Source organism: Aptenodytes patagonicus, chromosome 6 (genome assembly GCF_965638725.1).
Source record: "Aptenodytes patagonicus chromosome 6, bAptPat1.pri.cur, whole genome shotgun sequence".
NCBI classification, from domain to species: domain Eukaryota; kingdom Metazoa; phylum Chordata; class Aves; order Sphenisciformes; family Spheniscidae; genus Aptenodytes; species Aptenodytes patagonicus.
This window is the reverse complement of record NC_134954.1, coordinates 65,483,914-65,502,697: the sequence shown is the minus strand read 5'-3', so window position 1 is coordinate 65,502,697 and position 18,784 is coordinate 65,483,914. Positions and strand designations below refer to the sequence as shown.

General features: G+C 42.0%; 2 protein-coding genes across 3 annotated transcripts; one reads left to right on the top strand and one right to left on the bottom strand.

Annotated features, from left to right (window-relative positions):
• Positions 1-1,519: 1,519 nt before the first annotated feature.
• Positions 1,520-14,784, bottom strand: C6H2orf76 (chromosome 6 C2orf76 homolog). Of its 2 annotated transcripts, XR_012995711.1 has the most exons (7): positions 14,755-14,784; positions 12,878-13,030; positions 11,061-11,111; positions 7,420-7,457; positions 7,201-7,282; positions 4,782-4,889; positions 4,081-4,159 (listed from the first exon to the last, which is right to left on the bottom strand). XR_012995711.1 is itself a non-coding variant. In XM_076343042.1 (6 exons), the coding sequence occupies exons 2-6, from the start codon at positions 13,008-13,010 to the stop codon at positions 4,083-4,085; spliced, it is 381 nt and encodes a 126-aa protein (XP_076199157.1). In that variant the 5' UTR covers positions 13,011-13,030; positions 14,755-14,784; the 3' UTR covers positions 1,520-4,082. The 2 variants fall into 2 exon arrangements, 1 of the variants encoding a protein (XP_076199157.1); XM_076343042.1 differs by lacking the exon at positions 4,782-4,889 and having other exon boundaries at positions 1,520-4,159.
• A 328-nt stretch (positions 14,785-15,112) lies between these two features.
• Positions 15,113-18,478, top strand: DBI (diazepam binding inhibitor, acyl-CoA binding protein). Its single transcript, XM_076343036.1, has 4 exons — positions 15,113-15,201; positions 15,351-15,468; positions 17,376-17,438; positions 18,183-18,478. Exons 1-4 carry the CDS (start codon positions 15,193-15,195, stop codon positions 18,254-18,256), a joined length of 264 nt encoding a protein of 87 aa, XP_076199151.1. The 5' UTR covers positions 15,113-15,192; the 3' UTR covers positions 18,257-18,478.
• The last annotated feature ends 306 nt before the right edge of the window (positions 18,479-18,784 follow it).

The following is an 18,784-nucleotide window of genomic DNA, read 5'->3' as shown; positions in this document are numbered from 1 at the left end:
AAGCACTGCAAATCAGCAGAGGCGGCAGCAAGAAGCAAAGGCAAGTGGCAGGGAAAACATGCAAAGGTGTGTCTGTTTCTCTAATTCAATAGGAAAGTAGGCAGTAGGAAAAAGTCAATGTCCTGATAATATGAAAAGTAGTAAAACTGTCTTCTGGGCATCGTTGTTTGATTCATTAATCACTTGCAAATCTGTGCCAAGTAGTACTTTGAAAAGAAAGTCAGGTTAGGAGGATCGGGTGCCAACCAGCAAGACTGAGCTCAGTCCAAACTGTTCAATAAGCAAAAGGGTGCTCTTGCCTTAAGCGTTTGTAATGCCTCCAGCCGGCTGAAGTTCCTCTGAAGCCAGGATCCTATCAGTCATATGAGACCAAGAATGAGTATCGCACGTTCTGTTTTCTCACTCTTGATCTCTGGACACTCAGGATTTCTGTGGCTATTAGCTTGCAAGGACAGGACCCACGGATGTCCTGTCACGGCTGTGGTAACTCTTGGACTGTTACTTGCAAGCTCGCTTTTAAGTAAATGATCTGTCAGGGGATGTGCTGAATACTCCCAGGGAGTGAAAGAGAAACACCACAGCTTACAATTTATCTCTGGATCACCTCTAAGAATGTTTACATCTGATAAAGCAGTTCCCCAACTTTAACAGTAGTGCATATCAGATCTTTGAGGACTCCTTTATGCCATTGGTAACTGTAAACATTCAACTCGGCTATCCACGTCAGCAGTTTTCTTAGCTCTTGCTTCTTCAAGAAGCAACATAACTACCTCTAACAGAAAAATACACAAAAACTGCTGCATGCAGAAAATGTAACATGACAGAGCCAGAAAAAAACAAGATGCCTATTCCAGCAGTTTATGAGTTCAATTCCAAAAATTACTAAAATGCACCATTTTCACACCTTTAGTGGTATAAAAAGCAGCACTACTCCAGTATTTCTGTGCCAAGAGTGTTGTACAGTCAAGATTTTGTGTGCTTATTCAGTGACACTGTTACCTCTTCTTCCTCTTCATGGTAATTCCTTTCCTCATTTCCTCTCTTCTCCTTTAGTAGCTATTCTTCCACACCTCCTAACAAAAACTCCAGTCTCTCTGAAGTGATTTTCTTTCTCCAAGAAACACCCAAGCCCCCACCCCCACCGCCCTGGCTTCCAGTTTGACTGCCTTTCCCTGCTACAGTGCAATAACCCACGAAAAGTTGCATCTTACTTCAGCGTCCACTCTGGATGCCGTTCTTTTTGTTTAAAAAAAAAAAGGCTAGTGAAAGGCTCCAAGGACATCATACTGAAAGATGAATCCTTATTAAGCCCACGATGTCTAAGAACACTAGCAAAGCTATATGATTTACCCCACTACACATTATGGAGAAGCCATCTTTGACTAACTAATTGTAAACCGATGCAGTTCATGACCTCTGCCAGGATAACAAACCATGGTACTGTAGGTGTGTACTACCAAACTCTGTAGGTGGTTTCCTTCAATAGAAAGAGAATTTCATAACAACATGGGCAAAGACATGTCTTTAGTAATTTATTAGCTAGTGTTCACAGATTTCATTCAGTACTCGACGACTCTGGAATCAAACCTACTTCGACATAAGGCTACATCATACCCCACCGAAAAATGTTGGAATAGCATCTATCTTAACAAGTTCTCAGTTATTATCTGTGGTTTTGTGGGTTTATTTGAAAGAAGCATTATTAAAGGTCCAGTGAAAAAAAAAACAGTAGAAAAACACTTCAGGAAGAATCCAGTTTACAAGTGTGGTCACTGAGAGCATTACAAAAGGCTCTATTGTGCTGCTGCATAAAGGAGCCAATGAAGTGCCATTGCCAGAGCGAACAGAGCCACAGAGCAGTAGTTTAACTCTTCCCTTGGAAAGAGAAGCTAATCTGGAGTGCCAGACACATCATTCTTGAATATTTGCATTAAAACATTTACCATTTTCTAGTTGATGCTGTAGAATTGCTCTTTCACTGTGCCACACTCGATGTGGCACTGAACGTTTGTAACTGTACTAGCCCAGAAAGGACAATTGTTAAAATTTGGTGACTCTTTCAAACACAAATGCCTTAGAGAAAAGAGATCACAAAACCAATCCAAATCTGTCTGAAAGGGCTGGAGACTAAATTCGAATCCCCAAAACAGGAGGAAGAGAATGACAGTGTTTGCTCAGTCTGAGAGCCTGACTGTGCTGATGGACATCATCTAGATGCCTTGGTAGGACAGTCTGAGACATTGATCTCTCCGGTATGCCATCTGCTTCTTACAAAGTTACCTTCATTATTGTAAATTTGGCTGAACAAAGCTGGTGTACTCTGGAGTACAATGCATTAGCTTAAACTGTCTGTGAAGACAGGTACAAATTCGTATTAGCCAGATTAATCTGGCAAACATGACAGACTGCGTAAGAAGGTAGCTGAGACCCAGGCCCATGTTTGGGGAGCAGGTATCGGCAACAGAAAGGCGGCCTGGACAGAAAGAGGAGGCAAGTGGTAAGTTCTCTGCACAAATTCATCAGAGCATGCGTAACAGCATCTAAATCCCAAGAGAACACAGGTGACTTCAGTGACACAAGACTCTTTCTCATGAGATAAAGATACAACTACCCTTTTAATCGCAGATGACAAAGTGGTAGACTACTTCTGCAAGAGAATAAAACTCTGAAGCAAAGCTGTTGGTGAGTAACACCAGCTACTGAAACCAGCCTAAACCAGAGAGTTGTCAGGAAGGATGAAGAAAATGAGGTGGGAACAATATATAGAGGTTTCTTTGGCCCTACATCTAAAGTAAGAGAAGTTTTATTTAGATACTTTGGAAATCACACATGTGTTTCACTATCACATGTCAATTAAAAAAAAAAAAAAATCAAAGCTCTAGGAAATGGTAAGCTTACTTCTCTGGAAAGTCTCTAGTGGAAACGGTGTTGTCAGCTCTCACCCAGAGCTGAGGGTAGATGTGTGTGGGTCTAAAGCAACTGCACATGAGGTTTCATTTGATTTAGCAGAGCCTCTGCCCAAAAAGCCTGCTAAGGCAGAGAGCCAGCATCACTTCTATTTCAGTGAAGAGAGGCTTAAAGGCACAGCGTCCTACCTTGGTAACCCCTAAAAAGCAGTTTCATAAGCAGTGTCTATCTAAAGGTACTTTATTGGATGCAGGATTATTTTTTCTTATTTTTGATTTGGTTAATGTAGTAGGAAAGCCTGGAATTACCAAGAATTAACAAATAGCAATAGAGTATTTGGCTCTTGGAAAGCAGGAAAGAATCAATTCCAGTCTTGAAGACATGTGGCTTGCAGACTGGGCCTCTCCTCGCAAAAATGCAATCGTTCAGGTTTTATTCTTAAAACTGAAACCGTGAGCTTCACTCCATTTGGAAAAATGCCCGATTCCTACTTATCCACACTGATGTTCTGGCAGAACTCAGGTTGCTACCCCATACATGAAGGTGTCTCCATGAAGTAAAGCTAGCAACAGGCAGGCTGGTCCTTGAACACAAAAGCCTCCCAACAGTCATTTGTCCCTTTCAGCATGCTAAAGAGGGCTGGAAGAGAGTATAAAGGAAAGCATTCACCAGTGAAGAGCATGAAACACTTGCCAGTCTGCACCATTTAAACAAAAGAGACCAAACATAAAATGAGAGAAGTAAAGCTATGACTTGAAACAGAGAGATTCTCTTCTCAAGCTCTCTAAAATACCCAGTGATTTGGTCATAAAACGCTTCAATTTTCATTAGAAGTTAGTACTGTGATGGGATCTTACTGTGTATTGTATAATCTCCGTATGTAGCTAATGTCTGCTGCAGGATCACATCAAGAATGTGTGTCACAGGTCAGAGATTGCACTGCCTGCATTGTAAGAGGCAAGCAAAGGAAAGAAATGCGAGAGTGTCATTTATGTCCCCCAGTTTTCCTTCTCTCAGTCTTAGCATATTGACAGAAATTAATTTCTATAGGAAGGGAATTGCACTGTTTGCAAAGCAATCCTCTAGGATTTATTGATCTTTAAGAAAAATCTCATTAAGCGGAATAAGGAAAATTTACAACAGGTATGGGAAAACAAAACAATCTCTTGGGATCTTCACCAGGCCGAAACAGGATTAGCTTTGTAGTTTCTGTAATCCTCCTCACAGAAGAATGCTAATTCGGTCTCATTTGCTAGAACGAATAAAAAATTAAATATTTAGCACACCAGTAAATGAACCACCCAACAGACAGCTATTTAGAATCTTAGAAGACAATTGGCAACTTTTTGGTCAAAGACAATTATAAACCACCACACACTCCCCCCCCCCCTCATATTTTTGCAAAAAAGATTCCAGTATTAAAGATGTCATTTAACCTTGTTTAAAAAAAAAAAAAAAGGCAACAAACCAAGAACCTGAATATATAGAAGTAAATATGTACACAAGACCCCTCAAGATTTGTTTAACACAGCCTTCAGAATTGTTTGTATAAGCATTCAGCAAATTAAGTGATTGCATTTCTAACACCTTCAAATGCTAGAAAAATAATGAAGCATGATTTTCTCTTTTTTTTGTGCATTTTTCTGTTAGGAAAGGGAAAAAGAAATTACTTTTTCCATTAAATTAGCCTGTAGGTATAATAATTTAATACTTAGAGGATCAGTAGAATATTTTACAGATCACTTTACATTCTCCCTCATGACCCATCAAAATATGTGTCTGAAGAACTTAATTTTTTGCCCTGCTGATGATTAATTCATGAGGCTTCAACAGTATGCAAAGTGAAAGACACAAATTGGCTTCTCCAGCAATACCTTCAAATACCTCTAATTATTCACAGGGGATATGGCAGAGCTAAAGGACCCACAAAGGTTCAGAGCAGTCACAATTCTTTCAACCCAGTAGGTCAAGGACTTCGTCTTCTAAAACAATAAGTCAGCAACATTACTAATTCAGAACAGAGACAAATCTGATGGAAAGCCTTCACAATTATTAAACTTGGAATTCTTTAAGGTGCTGAGCCAGTAAGTTCCACATTTGTTTTTTAAATTAAACCTGAAGTTAATGAAGTCTGCCTGTCTTGTAAAAAAGAAGGGGGAAAAAAAAAAAGAGCAGAAGGGGTTTTAGCATTTCAACTAGAAAACAGACAGGACTGTTTGCAATGAATACTGAACACTATTAACATACAACGTGCTCTTAAAAACAACAAGCAAGCATTAACTTTGCTGACTAGATAATAGCTGTAATAATAATCACTACCACAGAGGCTTTCCTGAGGATACTTATCTAATGTCCTCATCATTTATAACTCTCTAGCCCAACCCTGTAAAGTGCCAAGGGCAATCAACTGCAGCTTAGAAAAAATGTTCAGCGTGTCTCAGAATTTCCCAGATTTTCTAACGGCAAGTCTCTGTTCTGTTCTACTAAATCTTGTCCAGACTAGATATTGGAAAAATATAACATGTCAATAAGAGATTTCAAGTCTTCTTACTGATTTAAACTGTACAAAATGAGGACTACTGGTATATGCTATCATACTTCCTTCGTTCACTCTTTTCCACTTCTTGTTGAAGAAGGAGGATTTCTTCAAGATTTTACTACAAAGACCCCACTCCTAACTTACCTAATTTTCATATCAAGATACACTGGAACATATCAAAATTCAAAATGGTATAATGGCACGCTGCATTTTACAAAGCAAGAGTTTTTCTTTTCTATCACAAATACCCACGACATACTAATGACTAACTGCTGTTAGTTATTCTGACAAAAATAAAAAGCAGCTTTAAATTGTTTTCTGCCCTGAATAAGCCACCCCCCTCTTTGTACAGAGACACAGAACAGGCTAGTCTATTCCAATTTCCTTTCACTGTAACATTTACTCTGATGTTTTGACACCTTTTTCGAGATCACATCCAACTGTTTCACTGCTGTAGCTACAAACCTAGTTTCAAAGATGGATAATATAAATATATAAAAAAATATATATATTTATCAATACCTTTTTGAAAGAAGGCAGCTCTGGACAATGCTGTTTCTAATTCAACATTCAGCACTGTCATCAGTCCCTCTCCTGAACTGCATTGCCTCTTATGCCTTAGGTAGATAAAAATCATGCTTAAATGAATCTTCTGCTAACTAAATTACAAATCTATAAGACTTGAGTGCCAGTAATCCTCCTTTCTGAGGAACCTTTTTTTTTTTCCCTCCAGATAAAAAGACCTGGTTTAGTACAAACAGCCAGAGAATAGCTATCATTCGTATTATAGGAACACCCAAAGACCTTTAGGAAAGGTGTACTGAGGCCAGTTGCAGTGCACCCCAGAGAAAAACATTAAAGAGACATCCCAAGTCACTTAAAACCAGAAAGTAAATGGCAGGAAACAAAAGAGCCAAGAAACCTATGAGAAAGAAATCCCATTCACTAGTTGGGGAGCAATCAGAGGGCATCAGGAACAGGAGGGAGCTTTCTCTCCGACACCCCTGTACTTAGAGCGCAGGTAGTTATGCGCTCCAGCTAGGCAAATCGGATTCAAATGAGCGAATGTCCATACCAAGGTGGAATGCAACTACATCCCTTAAGTACCCTGCTGCCACAAAGTCATTCAGCCACATTTATGAGAAGCCCAAAGGACATCCAGGGACCATCAATTTTATCATGACAGACATTTCTTTACATTATTACCAAAAGACATGCCCTATATGTAGTCCCCTGTCAAAATGTGAGAAATCAGGTCAAGTTTCAACTCTTTGCTATGTTCAGCACATTCTCTAAATGATACTCCTTGAGCTTTCCTGAGCAATCTGGCTATCAAGCACTGTATGCTGCACATTAAACAAATCTAATCTTATTTCATTATTCCACACTGGTTCCACTACTTACATTTCTAACCAAAACATCAGTTTAAATGTTACTGATAAGACTAAGCAGACACGGTACTAATAACCTACCTGTCAATCATTTAAAATTACTCTCAGCAGAATTATAAGCATACTCTCTAAAAATCACAATTTGCATTCTGAACACTTGGAGTGCAGATACCTGCTGCCCTCAGTCCAATGATTTGAATGTACATTATCCCCCCTTCTTCCCTGAATAATTATCAAGTAGTGTAAAGAGCATCAGGAATAGCATTTACTTTTCAGCAGGCTATCCAAACATAATCAGCCCGTTATCAGTTTAATGACAACCACAATGAACAGCACCTTCAGTCAATACAAATGTACTCCTACCTACTCCAGCTGCTTTTAGCGTACTGTCTTCTTTCAAAATCAGTTTGTCATCATCTTCCAAACTCACTACAAGTTCACCAGTCTACAAATCAGAGAACCAGAATACGAAGATAAGAATAAGAATTTTCTGACTGCCTCTGCCCGAGCCTTGTTTGACAGTGCAGAGATCTGCCTGCATTAAAGCATGTAAAAGGGGAAGAATACAGCTAATAATCGTACCTTAGATTTGTGTGCTTGGTGAATAATCTTCATTGTATCTGAAAGAAAATACAATGTTTTCCTAAAATAAGGCTCAATAAGCAGGTAACACTGAAAGCTGTACTTGGGGAAGGAGGGACAAACATAGGGGTAAGGTTCAAAATCCTTTATTAACAAGAATTTTGTGTATTCAGTCTAAAAGAGGAGAAAACATCTTAATTTCCCAGTCCTGCAGCTACAGTCTTAAACCAGTCAATCCAACATTAAGATACCACATCCTATTGAGCTTCTGTCTGCTGGCTGACTTACAATAACTAACTAATGACCATCCCAATCACCAGTCAAAAAACATCAATTTAAATGCCAGTTAGGGTGTTTTAACCTAACAGGTTTTACATTGCCCCTGCAATTGGGACAGGACAAACAGCATTTATGCACGGTCAACTACTAAAGTTGACAGGCAGCAAGTGATTAAGACACAGTAACCTGACCACTTGAGGTCATTCCTTGAAACTTCCCTTCTCATGAAGAAAGCACCCATGTAGAAATTTTGTTAAGCAAGTCCATTTTCAATGAACACGTACAGCCTCTCCTCTTTTTAATGCTATACCCTCTTCAGTAATATTTATCTCTGATATGTTTGTGCAGTGTAGCACAAGTGTAAGAAATTATGCTATACAAAAAAAGAAATACCGCTTTCCTCTGGCAGTGCAGGCAGGGCTTTGTTAACGGAAGGGAAAAACTGGGGAAAATAATGCGGTCACTAAAGCAACTAGATGAGTGCAAAGATCCAGAGGGAAGTCAGAAGATGCCCATGCAGCACTAAAAAAAAACCCCAAAAAACCAAACAAAACACCACCAAACTCCAAAGCCTCCGAGTTTGAACAAATTCAGAATAACACATCAATCCCCTCCCAGCAAAGAAGCAAAAACCGGTTCGGTTTGCCTGCTCATTTTCTGCTCTAGTTTTGTGCATTAACTGAACACTACGTGTTGAAATAGTCTGGTAAGAGAAGGATGCAAGAAAGTTAAATACAAGCTAAAACGACTTTCAAACTACCAAGAGCAAGTATTCAGATGTTCAGAATAACAGAGATCCCACTCCCATTCAGAAGTTTGCTTCCATACCACTCTGGCCCATTTTGAACATTTTATTTAAAACATTACAGAAGGTCAAAACTACTCTGTATTCCCACTGCAGAGGTCACTGAAAAAGCAGTCTTAGCGTGCTGTACTAATTGCAGTATTAGAAGCAAGACACATATTAAATTGCAGTTCCCGGATCCATCTTGCATAGAAGCATTGCAAAAAGACCAAGCAATCACAGCAAAAATACATTGCAATCATGAAACCTTTCTACCACAGCAAATACAATCCAGCCTCTGCCTGTTAATTTTAAGCTTCTCCAGCTACTTTGTCACATCCCCTTTTCTCTAGTCTTTGCCCAGTCATTCTCTGAACTATTGTCTCAATTTTACTTCTTCACAACTCTGCCACTGGCATCCAGCAGTTTACTGCGTCTTTACCTGAGCTATTAAATGGCTGCCCTAACTCGGTTACAGAGATGAAACTACAGTCTCTTCGCATCCTAGCTAAAAAGCCTTATGTCCTCTCAATTGCCTTTGCTATTTCATCCCAATTTAGTCCCACTCAATCATATTCCCACATTTTTACCTTTCCGTTTCTGCTAATAGATCTTCTGTGACAACAGATAAGAAATCACTTTCTAAGTCTGATTCTGTGAAGTACCTACCATATTGCTTCACAGTCATGGAAAAAAAAAAATAAATTGAGAAGCGGCTTATGAGACAAGTTGGCACCCAGCCTGCCATCATCAGTGAAAAGATGGCAATGACAGGGTAGGAAGATGAGAAGATTGACTGGTAAGAGTTCTAGAACAAGGACAAGAATGATGTGTACAAAGAAATGAAGAGAAAATGAAAGTCATAAGCTTCGAGATGTGAGTTAGAGCACCACACCAAGAGGAAAAATGTGATGGCATTATATATGATGTTGAGAGAACAAAGTGGCGCTGGATTCTGGAGAGAAGGAAGCTGAAACAGGCACAAGGTGAGAGACAGCCAGGTCCAACTGAGATTTCTGGCACTGCCAAACAAAGCAGAAGGAAAAATCTGACTCTTACTAGCACTATTCATGCAGAAGCCTCACTGCCCTTTCATCACCAAAATACAAGAAAGACAGTAGAGCACATAAGAGATGCCAAAAACATGAACCTGGATGATTCACAGCCCGAGGGGAAGGTGAGGAACTTGGCTTTGATTTTTCTGTGTGAAAATTTCCACACAGCTAGCACCATCCCACTAAAAGTAGGCGCCCACTTAACTGGTGTAACAGGTTTTAAAGTTCTGCAGTTTTTCACCCACATTTTGCTCAGTCCTACACAGCACAATCAGGTGCTCAGCCACAACAAATGCCTTGGGAAAAACTATACTGATGCTCTAAGTGATGAAAGAACTAGCAGTAGGGATAGGCAACACCAGGAATACAACTGATAGCAGCAGTCCTCCATAGGACCCCCTCGTCTAGCCAAAGCCACAGATATTATGGGGTGGAAGGGCACCTCAAAATTCAAACTTACAGTTACCTAGATTTTAAGACCTTAAGTAATATATTAAAAATAATAGTAATGTTCAAGTCCTTGCCACTGATGTATTGTAAATCTTAATCCCTAAATCTTAATCTGTTTCACCATCAGCAAGAACACAGAATGAAATGCTTGGTTTTGTTTTTTTTTTTAAATAGGCAAATAGAGTCTATTACCATTCACATGTATTAAGTACGTTCCTCATTCAACTCTTTGAATCACTGTAGAGGAAGGAGTTTGTCAACTCCAAGAACATGGGAGACAGGATCAGTTGCAGCAAAACTCCAAGGGAACTTTCAGAATTGCCAAGTTTAGGAAAAGATACGTTACTGACATCCGAGTTAACAAACTCCAAGAAAGGAAGTAATTTAGTCTATTTTGAAAGTATGTTCTGTCCCAAACAGATGAATTGCATATGTTCATGCCAATCTTAACAAAAAGGAAATATACACATAGCTTTACCTTAGAGGACAAAGTCAGCCTAAATTTCACACCAGGCTATTTCATGCCGTCAGCTTGTATTTAAAAGCTTTCATATCTACTTTGAGCAAAGTTCCCCTGCTTCTCTTATATCGTGTAAATTATTTAAGTATACAAGTCTTAAGCATTTTCCATTTACGGCCTTCAGCTCCCACTTCACCATCCTTTCTGACTTCACAATTAGTAAATAGATACTGAAATACATAAGCACATAGAGAACTACAATCTCAAAGCGTTTGAGATCACAAGCTGCTCACTGGAGTAAAAACAGAGTTAAAAGGCACTTATAAAAGTAATAAAAAATTAATACCAAAAACCATCAGTACCAATTAGCAAATAATGTATGCAGCCTAATTCAAAGATTAATACAGAACTTCAAAATAATGGTCAAGTTCTGTAGACATGATCCCAGTGGCATAACCCCAGCTACAAGAGCTGGATAGAATTGCAAATGTAGGCAGGCACTGCCACCAGCATGAGTATTCTACAGCAGTTGTCTTCTAAATTGTATAGAAACTGGTATAAAATATTATGTCTGCACTTTACAGGAATTCAAACAAGAAAAAAACCCACATACCATACTTGTAATTTTTGAAAGGAGGAGGAAGTCCTGTTCTTGAAGGCACATCTATTAAAATAAAAGCACCAAGTTAAAACAAAGTTGTCTTTTTTTTTTTTAATTTCCAGTATTTTATTTTCCATTAATTTATGCATGCATCCTGAACATCCTTCAAATCAAAATAAATCCACAACACAGGAGACTTGTTTGAGCATCAAATACTAAAACACAACCTTTGGCTTAGCTTCTATAGTTACTCCATGTCCGATTAACTTCACTTGAGCATGAAGTCCCTCTGAACAAAATGACCCATGAGGACAGTGAGTCAATGCAATTAGGATATGATCACGGGAGTCCAATCCTTCAGAAATCTGCCAGGAACATCCTGTTGATAGTTTGCACAGCATCTCTCTCTACCTTATACAAACAGCTGACAACTGTCATTCATAACTGAATTGTTCAGTAAACACAGCCATGCGAACCAGCCACAAAAAGGAAGCCAAACTGTAGAAAATTAACTCTTTAGCCGCATGCAGGACACAGCCCATAAGCAACTGCAAGAACACTAACAACTTCCCCGACGTCAGTGTTCCCAGTGACACCCAGGGATTTAACCAGGGCCTTGGAAGGCCCAGCCACTTGTGGGGTGCTCGGCAGCAAGGCAGCTGAAACCATAATTTCATCAGTAGTTTAACAATTTATCCCAAACTGCCCCTTCAGAACAGATCATAGTAAAGGAAGGAACACAGCTCCTTTTGGACAGGGAACAGCACCATCCATCTATCTGTGGAATGAGGTTCCAAAAAGTCTTGTTCAAGACACTAGCTTTGCCTCAAATAACAGCGAGTTGCAATGCTGCACACATCAAAAGCAAGTTTCTTAGCATTGTTTTTTATTTTATTCTTCATAACAGCAGCTGTACCATATGTTCTGAAAGTGCTTGTAGTTTTCTAAAAGCATCCTAAGATCTTGCCATGCCTATCAACTGTCTAGAAGCATAGAAGTTGCTGAAAACACAATACAGCTGTGAGGCCCAGGGCAATGTCCTAGGAGTTGCTCAAATGTTATCAGCTATAACAGTTCGAGACTTGTTTAAGCTGACTTCATGCAAAAAAATCAAATTATGTTATTCTGCACCCTTTGAATGTCTCCATTTAGGTGTGTAGAAATGCACCTGCAAGATTAGGGTAACACCCTAACTACTGTGTCACTGTGTGGGCTGGTCTACATTAATTAACTTTTAGATACACCGTCACTTTCACTCAGGCTTCTAAAACACAAAGCCCATAGATGAGTAAATCTACTCATTTAGCATCACAAAGCTCAAGATGGAGACAAGAAACTCAGAAGCAAACATGCACAGTGAGACCTCACAGTGTCAAAAATAATTTTTCAAGAGCCTCTCTCCTCACAAATAGCAAACAGACTTGCGTTCCCACATTCCACATATTGGTGTAGTTCCTAAGGATCAAAGGCTCTCTAAATTCTATTAATTTATTCCTGTTAATTTATGAACAGCTGCCTGACAGCACCACTCAAGGAGCCTGAGGCACTAAGCCAAATGCAGCCATGCCCTCGTCTTTTTTTGACTAAACATGGGAATTTGGGCAGGGGAAGCAGTCTTCCCAAATTTAGGCATGGCACACTGACCATGGAAGCTCTTATTAACTCCAGAACTCTCATCCAAGGGAGGAGAGTACAGAGGGGATGTAAATACAAATCTGGCATCTCTACCAAAGCCGCAGAATTCCCATTCATTTGCTTCCCTCCACTTTCTTATGCAGAGACAGCAACACATGGGACTGAAGTGAATGAATACGACAGCCACCCCTTACCCTTCCGCACAAAAGTAATGAACTGCTTTACTGTCTGATCCAAGTTAACTCCATGATACACCAAAGGTCTGAAGTTCCGGTGTTCAAAAGAGCGAACAAGACGGACTGTGATGGTTGAGTTTTCTGCTGACATGAGAATTAATTCTGAATAACCTGGAAAACATTAAAGAGAGGAATTATTGCCTTTCTTCTGTCTATGAGCACAGCTAGAAAACAAGGTGCAGGTGGGCCTCATGCAAAGATTAAGCACAGCGAGAAATTCAATAGCATTATGTCTTTCAGGACTTAACTTCTATTATTTCTACAGAAGCAGTAACAGGATCTCAAAACAAACAGGGTTACCTAGGATATTATTGATACTGCACACCAAATAGTCCAGTATTTGTACCTGTGCTGTATACTACAGCACCAGACTCCCTACTAAACACACAAAAATGTTATGGATAAATGCAAGTATGTCATTTGGGTTTTAAGTGACTGAAGACTTTACCTGCTGGGTGAGTAACCTCGTGCTCTAAAAGAATGTACCAACATTAACAAAACCAAAACCTTTTTAATATACTAATGTTGTAGAGAGCATAATACTCTGAAAAATGCCTAAGCTGTTACACAATGCTCATTTTCACCTCCCTATAGAAAGTGGAAAAACCTACCCCACATACACAGGCAAATAATTCTCCTGGTATACTGCTACATAATTAAGGGGGTTAATTTAATTTATAATAGTAGGTCTTTAGAATGGCTCTACAGGGCTTATACTACTTTAGCAGAAAGCAGAACCTACAACAGAATCACCTTATCAACCCAGGCCCCTCTTCAAACAAGCCCACGCGTTGTTCCGTTGGGTTCTTTCTCTCCACAGGAAAACAAGCTATTTCCTACTCCGACAATCTTCTCTATTTTTGGTGCTGGGTATTCCTCAACAACCTTGCTTTCCGGTCACACACTGAACTGCCGTGGCTGCTGCAGCAATGAGCAAAGACTGCAGTCTAAGTGCTGCAACATCAGCCAGGGGCACAGCACGACCGCTGCACGTCCTATCCCTTAGCAGCCGTTTAAATCACCACTGCCAGTCCCACAAGGGATTCTCACGCCTATTCATCCCTTTATGTGTGTGTGTGGGGCGTTGTGGGGGAAAATTATTTAAGTGCTCCACCATCATGCAGGTATCCAGGTACCTCCCAGTCTTTGCTGTATTTGTCCTAGCTGTAACCTGGCAAAGTAAACCAGCAATACTTTCTTCAAATATTTTCTGCAGAATGGGGACACAGACCTTTCACATCACAAGACGACTTGTTTTTACATCCCCTTGGTTAATAACTCACAGAGCTCTCATTCCATTTTCATTGTAAATAAGCTGTGATACACAAATAAAAATGCCAATCGAGAAAAGCATACTCTTCTGCACCTGAAAATAACTAGATTTATATTAAACAGCAAAGGTGGGTATTTTCTTGATGCTATTCCACATGGGCTTGAGATCTGGAGGGCACGGTCCAGAGTAAAGAAAAGGGGACAGCGTGCACTTCACTTCCTCCTGAGCAGCGTGGAAGAACATCGCAGGAATACAGAGCCGGGAGCACAGGCAATTAGAAATCGTCCATTTTCACATTTACCGGACAGACGCAACAGACTAATCCCACCTAGGGCTAGGACCACGTACTACCCAGCGCCTCCTCAGGGACAACATGGCAGATCCTCCTCAGGGCGCTGCCCGGCGCAGAGGCGCTGGTGGTCAACACCTCTGGTGAGGAAGAACCTGCCCGGGGCCCGCCCGGCTCCTGCCCGCCATCTCCCCGAGACCGACCGTCTTCCCCCCAGCCCTCACACCGCCCCCGCCCCGCCCGGAAGGGACCGTTAACGGCCCTCAGCCTTACTACCGACTTCCCCGCCGACACTTCCGGGTCTCTCACCTCGCCCCGCCTCACACAGCCCCACCAATCAGATCCTTTCCGTGCCACCCGCCACACCGAGGGATTGGCTGCGAGGCGCCCTGTGCCTGCCCTCTCCTCGGGGTTGGGCGGGGCTCCAGGCGGCCACGCCCCCTGAGCCCCCACCTCGTTGGGTAACGTGCAAGGCTCACCCCTCACGCTGACGAGCATCGCGCACCCCCCCCGAAGCCCGCCCATCCCGCGCCGCCCTCGCATTGGCCCTTTGCCTGGCTTCCCCCCGCCCCACGGCAGGCGCCGATTGGCGCAATGTTGGCCGTGGCGCTGGGATTGGCCAGCGAGCGCTCTGGCGAGGGGTGAAGCAGCGGAGCGGCGGGGGTGTTGCAGCAGACGCCAGGGGGTCGGGACCGCGCCGGGCTTGTCGCTATGTCTGAGGTACGGGCTGTGCCTGGGGGGGGCGGGGGCTGTGGGGAACCGGGGGGGGTGCCGGCGGCGGGTACCTCTCTCCTCTTCCCCCTGTTTGGCGGCGGCAGCCTGCGGCTGCTCACTCCCGCCCTGCCCCGGGGCCTTCCCCTCCCCTCTAGGCCGCGTTCCAGAAAGCCGCCGAGGAGGTGAAGCAGCTCAAGTCCCAACCCACGGATCAGGAGATGCTCGACGTCTACAGCCACTACAAACAGGCCACGGTGGGCGACGTGAACACGGGTAGGTACGGCCTCGGCTCCCCGCCGGGCGGGGAGGTGGCGGCGCCCCTCTCGGGCTCTGCGCCTCTGTGCCAGGGCCCGCGGCGGGCGGGGGCGGCGCAGTTGCGGCCTGAGGCTGAGCTGGAGGCGCTTTGGGAGGCAAAACCTCTCCCCTGTTGCGTGCCTCGCTTCGTGCAATCCCGCGGTTTAGCAAAAATGACTCAGTACCGATTTGGCATGGATTTATATGCAGCCAGGCATAAGCTGACCTGATAAGGGTTTGTGCAACTTGTGGTTTTTAGATTAACCCAGCTGCAGACCATCTAAGCCGTACAGCAGCGGTCTGAGAATCCTTTGTGTTAGTTTTGTGCAAATATTGGGTTGGGGATTTTTGGAGACCTCTGCCAGTAAGTAGCTGCCTAGGTCAAGGAATGCTGCTTTAATACAAACGCTTTTCAGTTAAACATGCTTAAACAGCAAGGCAAACCATACAAGTGTGGAATTGCAATTCTTGGGGGGGCGGTTTGCAGTTTGTTTAAACTGGATTGGCTACCAAAAATAGTATTGGAAAGCCAAAACAGAAGAAAATGATGCAGATGTGTGTGACAAGAGAAACTTTTATAGGAGCTGCAATTAAATATCACATCTTGTATCAGATGTATCAGAAATATCTCTGCAGGTACACTATGCAAAATCTCCTGCTACTTCTGTTGCTACACTTGTGTCACTGGCAGCTTGGACTAGGAGTAACATTTAGAATGAAGCCCGTCTCTATTGAGCCTGTATAACACTTGAGTAACTAGAATTAGAAAGGAAAAAGGTCATTTGGTTGGAGTGCTGACCGCCTGACCCAGTTGCTGGTGAAGTTTTCTGGGTGTTGATTGAATTCAAAGCTGGCAGTGAAGGCTACAGGGAATGGTAAGTATGGGCGCTTGCAGTCTCTTTTTCCCAAGATAGACAGCATTGAGGGAGAAATGAACTGACTTTGGTTTTAAGATATGATCCTTCTGGTGTGGCTGGACCTTAGCATTATTAATGTTTGCCAAGGTGAAATGGTGCTATAGAGCTGTTAATGTACCAACATTTCTGTAAGTCGCTGCATTCTTGTGGAGCAGTAGCTAACAGGAGTTGGCTCGAAAAGCAATCCGTGTAAGAGTGAGCTAGTAGGGGGTTTTGTTGGAGAGAAGCGGAGCTGCCAACTAGCTCTGCAGGTCACACTGCCATGTGAGCAGTGCAAGGATATTTTTGTGGCTAATGTACAGGCTACTGTCCAGTTCAATTTGTTAATCCTAAGAATTGTCTTTAAGGAGACAGAGAAGAAGTAAAAACATAGAGGGCACTTTTTGTGGATGTGTATATGGTTATTCTTCACATCTCACTCATTTCTTCTCTCTTTGGCTAAAATCTGGCCTGTAATGAGGTGAGTTAGAATTCAGTGCTTATACCCCTAGATGACAGAACAGATGAAGAGCTATATGTTAGAAACATACCATTAACTTGATGACAGTGAGTTCTAAGCTGTATGCTACTAGCTTTTGATTTCATGTCTGTGTGCGTAATGGACCTTAGGGTGTTTCTGCTTTACTTTAGAGCTGATGATGTTCTTTAATTGGATAGCTGTCATGCAACAGCAGTCTCTTCAGAAGGTACGATAAAACCAAATCACACTATTTGGTGCTCTTCTGCTCAAATGCTGTTGTCTTAAGGGAACTTGACAGAGAATATCTCTGTTGCCACCAACAGTATTCCAACATGCTCCCTTCAGCATCAGAGGTGATCTCCTGACTACAGGCTAGTAAGTAAGAGCTGCAGAGGTGAACCACTGTATTTTATCGTAGTTAAAAGCTAAATAGCCTTCAGGAAAGGAGTAGTCATTACCTACACCCAGACCACACAAACTAATTCTGCTGCTTATCCCATCTGTCTCAGACCGCCCTGGTATGCTGGACTTCAAAGGCAAAGCAAAGTGGGATGCCTGGAATGCATTGAAAGGTAAGTGTCTCCTTGAAAAATAAAAATGAACAAATAAAGCCACAGACAAACTAGTCAGAAAAGCATATTTCAGCAAGCAATAAAATAGCATTGCCTTATAAGACAGGAGTTCTAGAAGTTCAGAATGCCGTAATAATAAACTCTTACTTTTGATTACCTCTGCAAGGCAGAAGTAATCCTGAAAAATGTAGCCCGTGTGAAAGGGAATTAAGGTGCAAAATGCCCAGCTGGCCCAAGATGTTACACAAAGGAGAACTGTAGCAGCAACAGAAACCTAAATGTGTTTTCCAGGTCCCCACCTAGTACCCCAGAGACTGAGCTCTCCCTCCAGTTGTTGGGTTTCTTCTAAAGTTTTCCTAACTGGAAGATGCAGCTGGGCTCTCTGCTCTAAATGAGCTGAACAAGTGGTCTAATCTATGAAAATGGGATTTTTCTGGTGCTTTAAGGAGCCAGCATTACACCTAAATGCAGTCTAAGTTGATTGAATAGCTTTCCTGTAATAGTTGTGAATGGCATTAATAGAACTAATAACTGTTTAGTTGCTGTCTATACAAATATAACTTTGCTTCGAAACACTTTTCTCACGACTGCTGAACGCATTTGTTTAAAACTTTGAGACTAGATTCACAGCCAAGTGACCTTCTTATCTTCTTTGCTCTCTGGTAGCATGCTGCTATGTGCTATAGCAAGGAATTGTGACAGATGTAAAAGGTATCTGACTGCTCCCTGTGTTCTGTCCTTCAGGAATGTCCAAAGAAGATGCAATGAAAGCTTACATAGCAAAAGTGGAAGAACTAAAGGGCAAATATGGCATCTGAGGACTGGATATAGCAGCCACTTGCACACCTGAAACATGCCTTATTTCTAATACTGTGGAAAACTGGTTTCTGAGAATAATTTTAAATACCTAGCATATTATAGTCGGTTCTCCTCATGCCTGTAGTTCAGGGGAAGTTGTGTACCTGCCTAATGTACTGACACATTACAAATTCCTTCTGGGAACAAAATCTGGAACTCATTAAAGTGCGTTTGGTACTTTAGCTGTTGTGATAGTCATCCCTTAGAGATTATTCCGAGCTCATCCCTTAGTTGCCATGTTGCAGCTGTCAAACACTTCTTTGTAAGGCACAAGCCAGCATCTCCAGTCCTTGTGCCGCTAGAGGGGGCTCAGTAATCTGTGTTTGGTGCAGTGCAGACTTGTGTCCAAACCAATCCAGTGATGTCCGATACTGCTTTGCCTCCTTTCTCATGTCGATGAGTGGCAACCCACAAAAGCTGGAGCACCACAGAGATTATTGTGACAAGGCTGGGTCTAATGCTGTGTACATCAAGAACAAGGTGCTTGA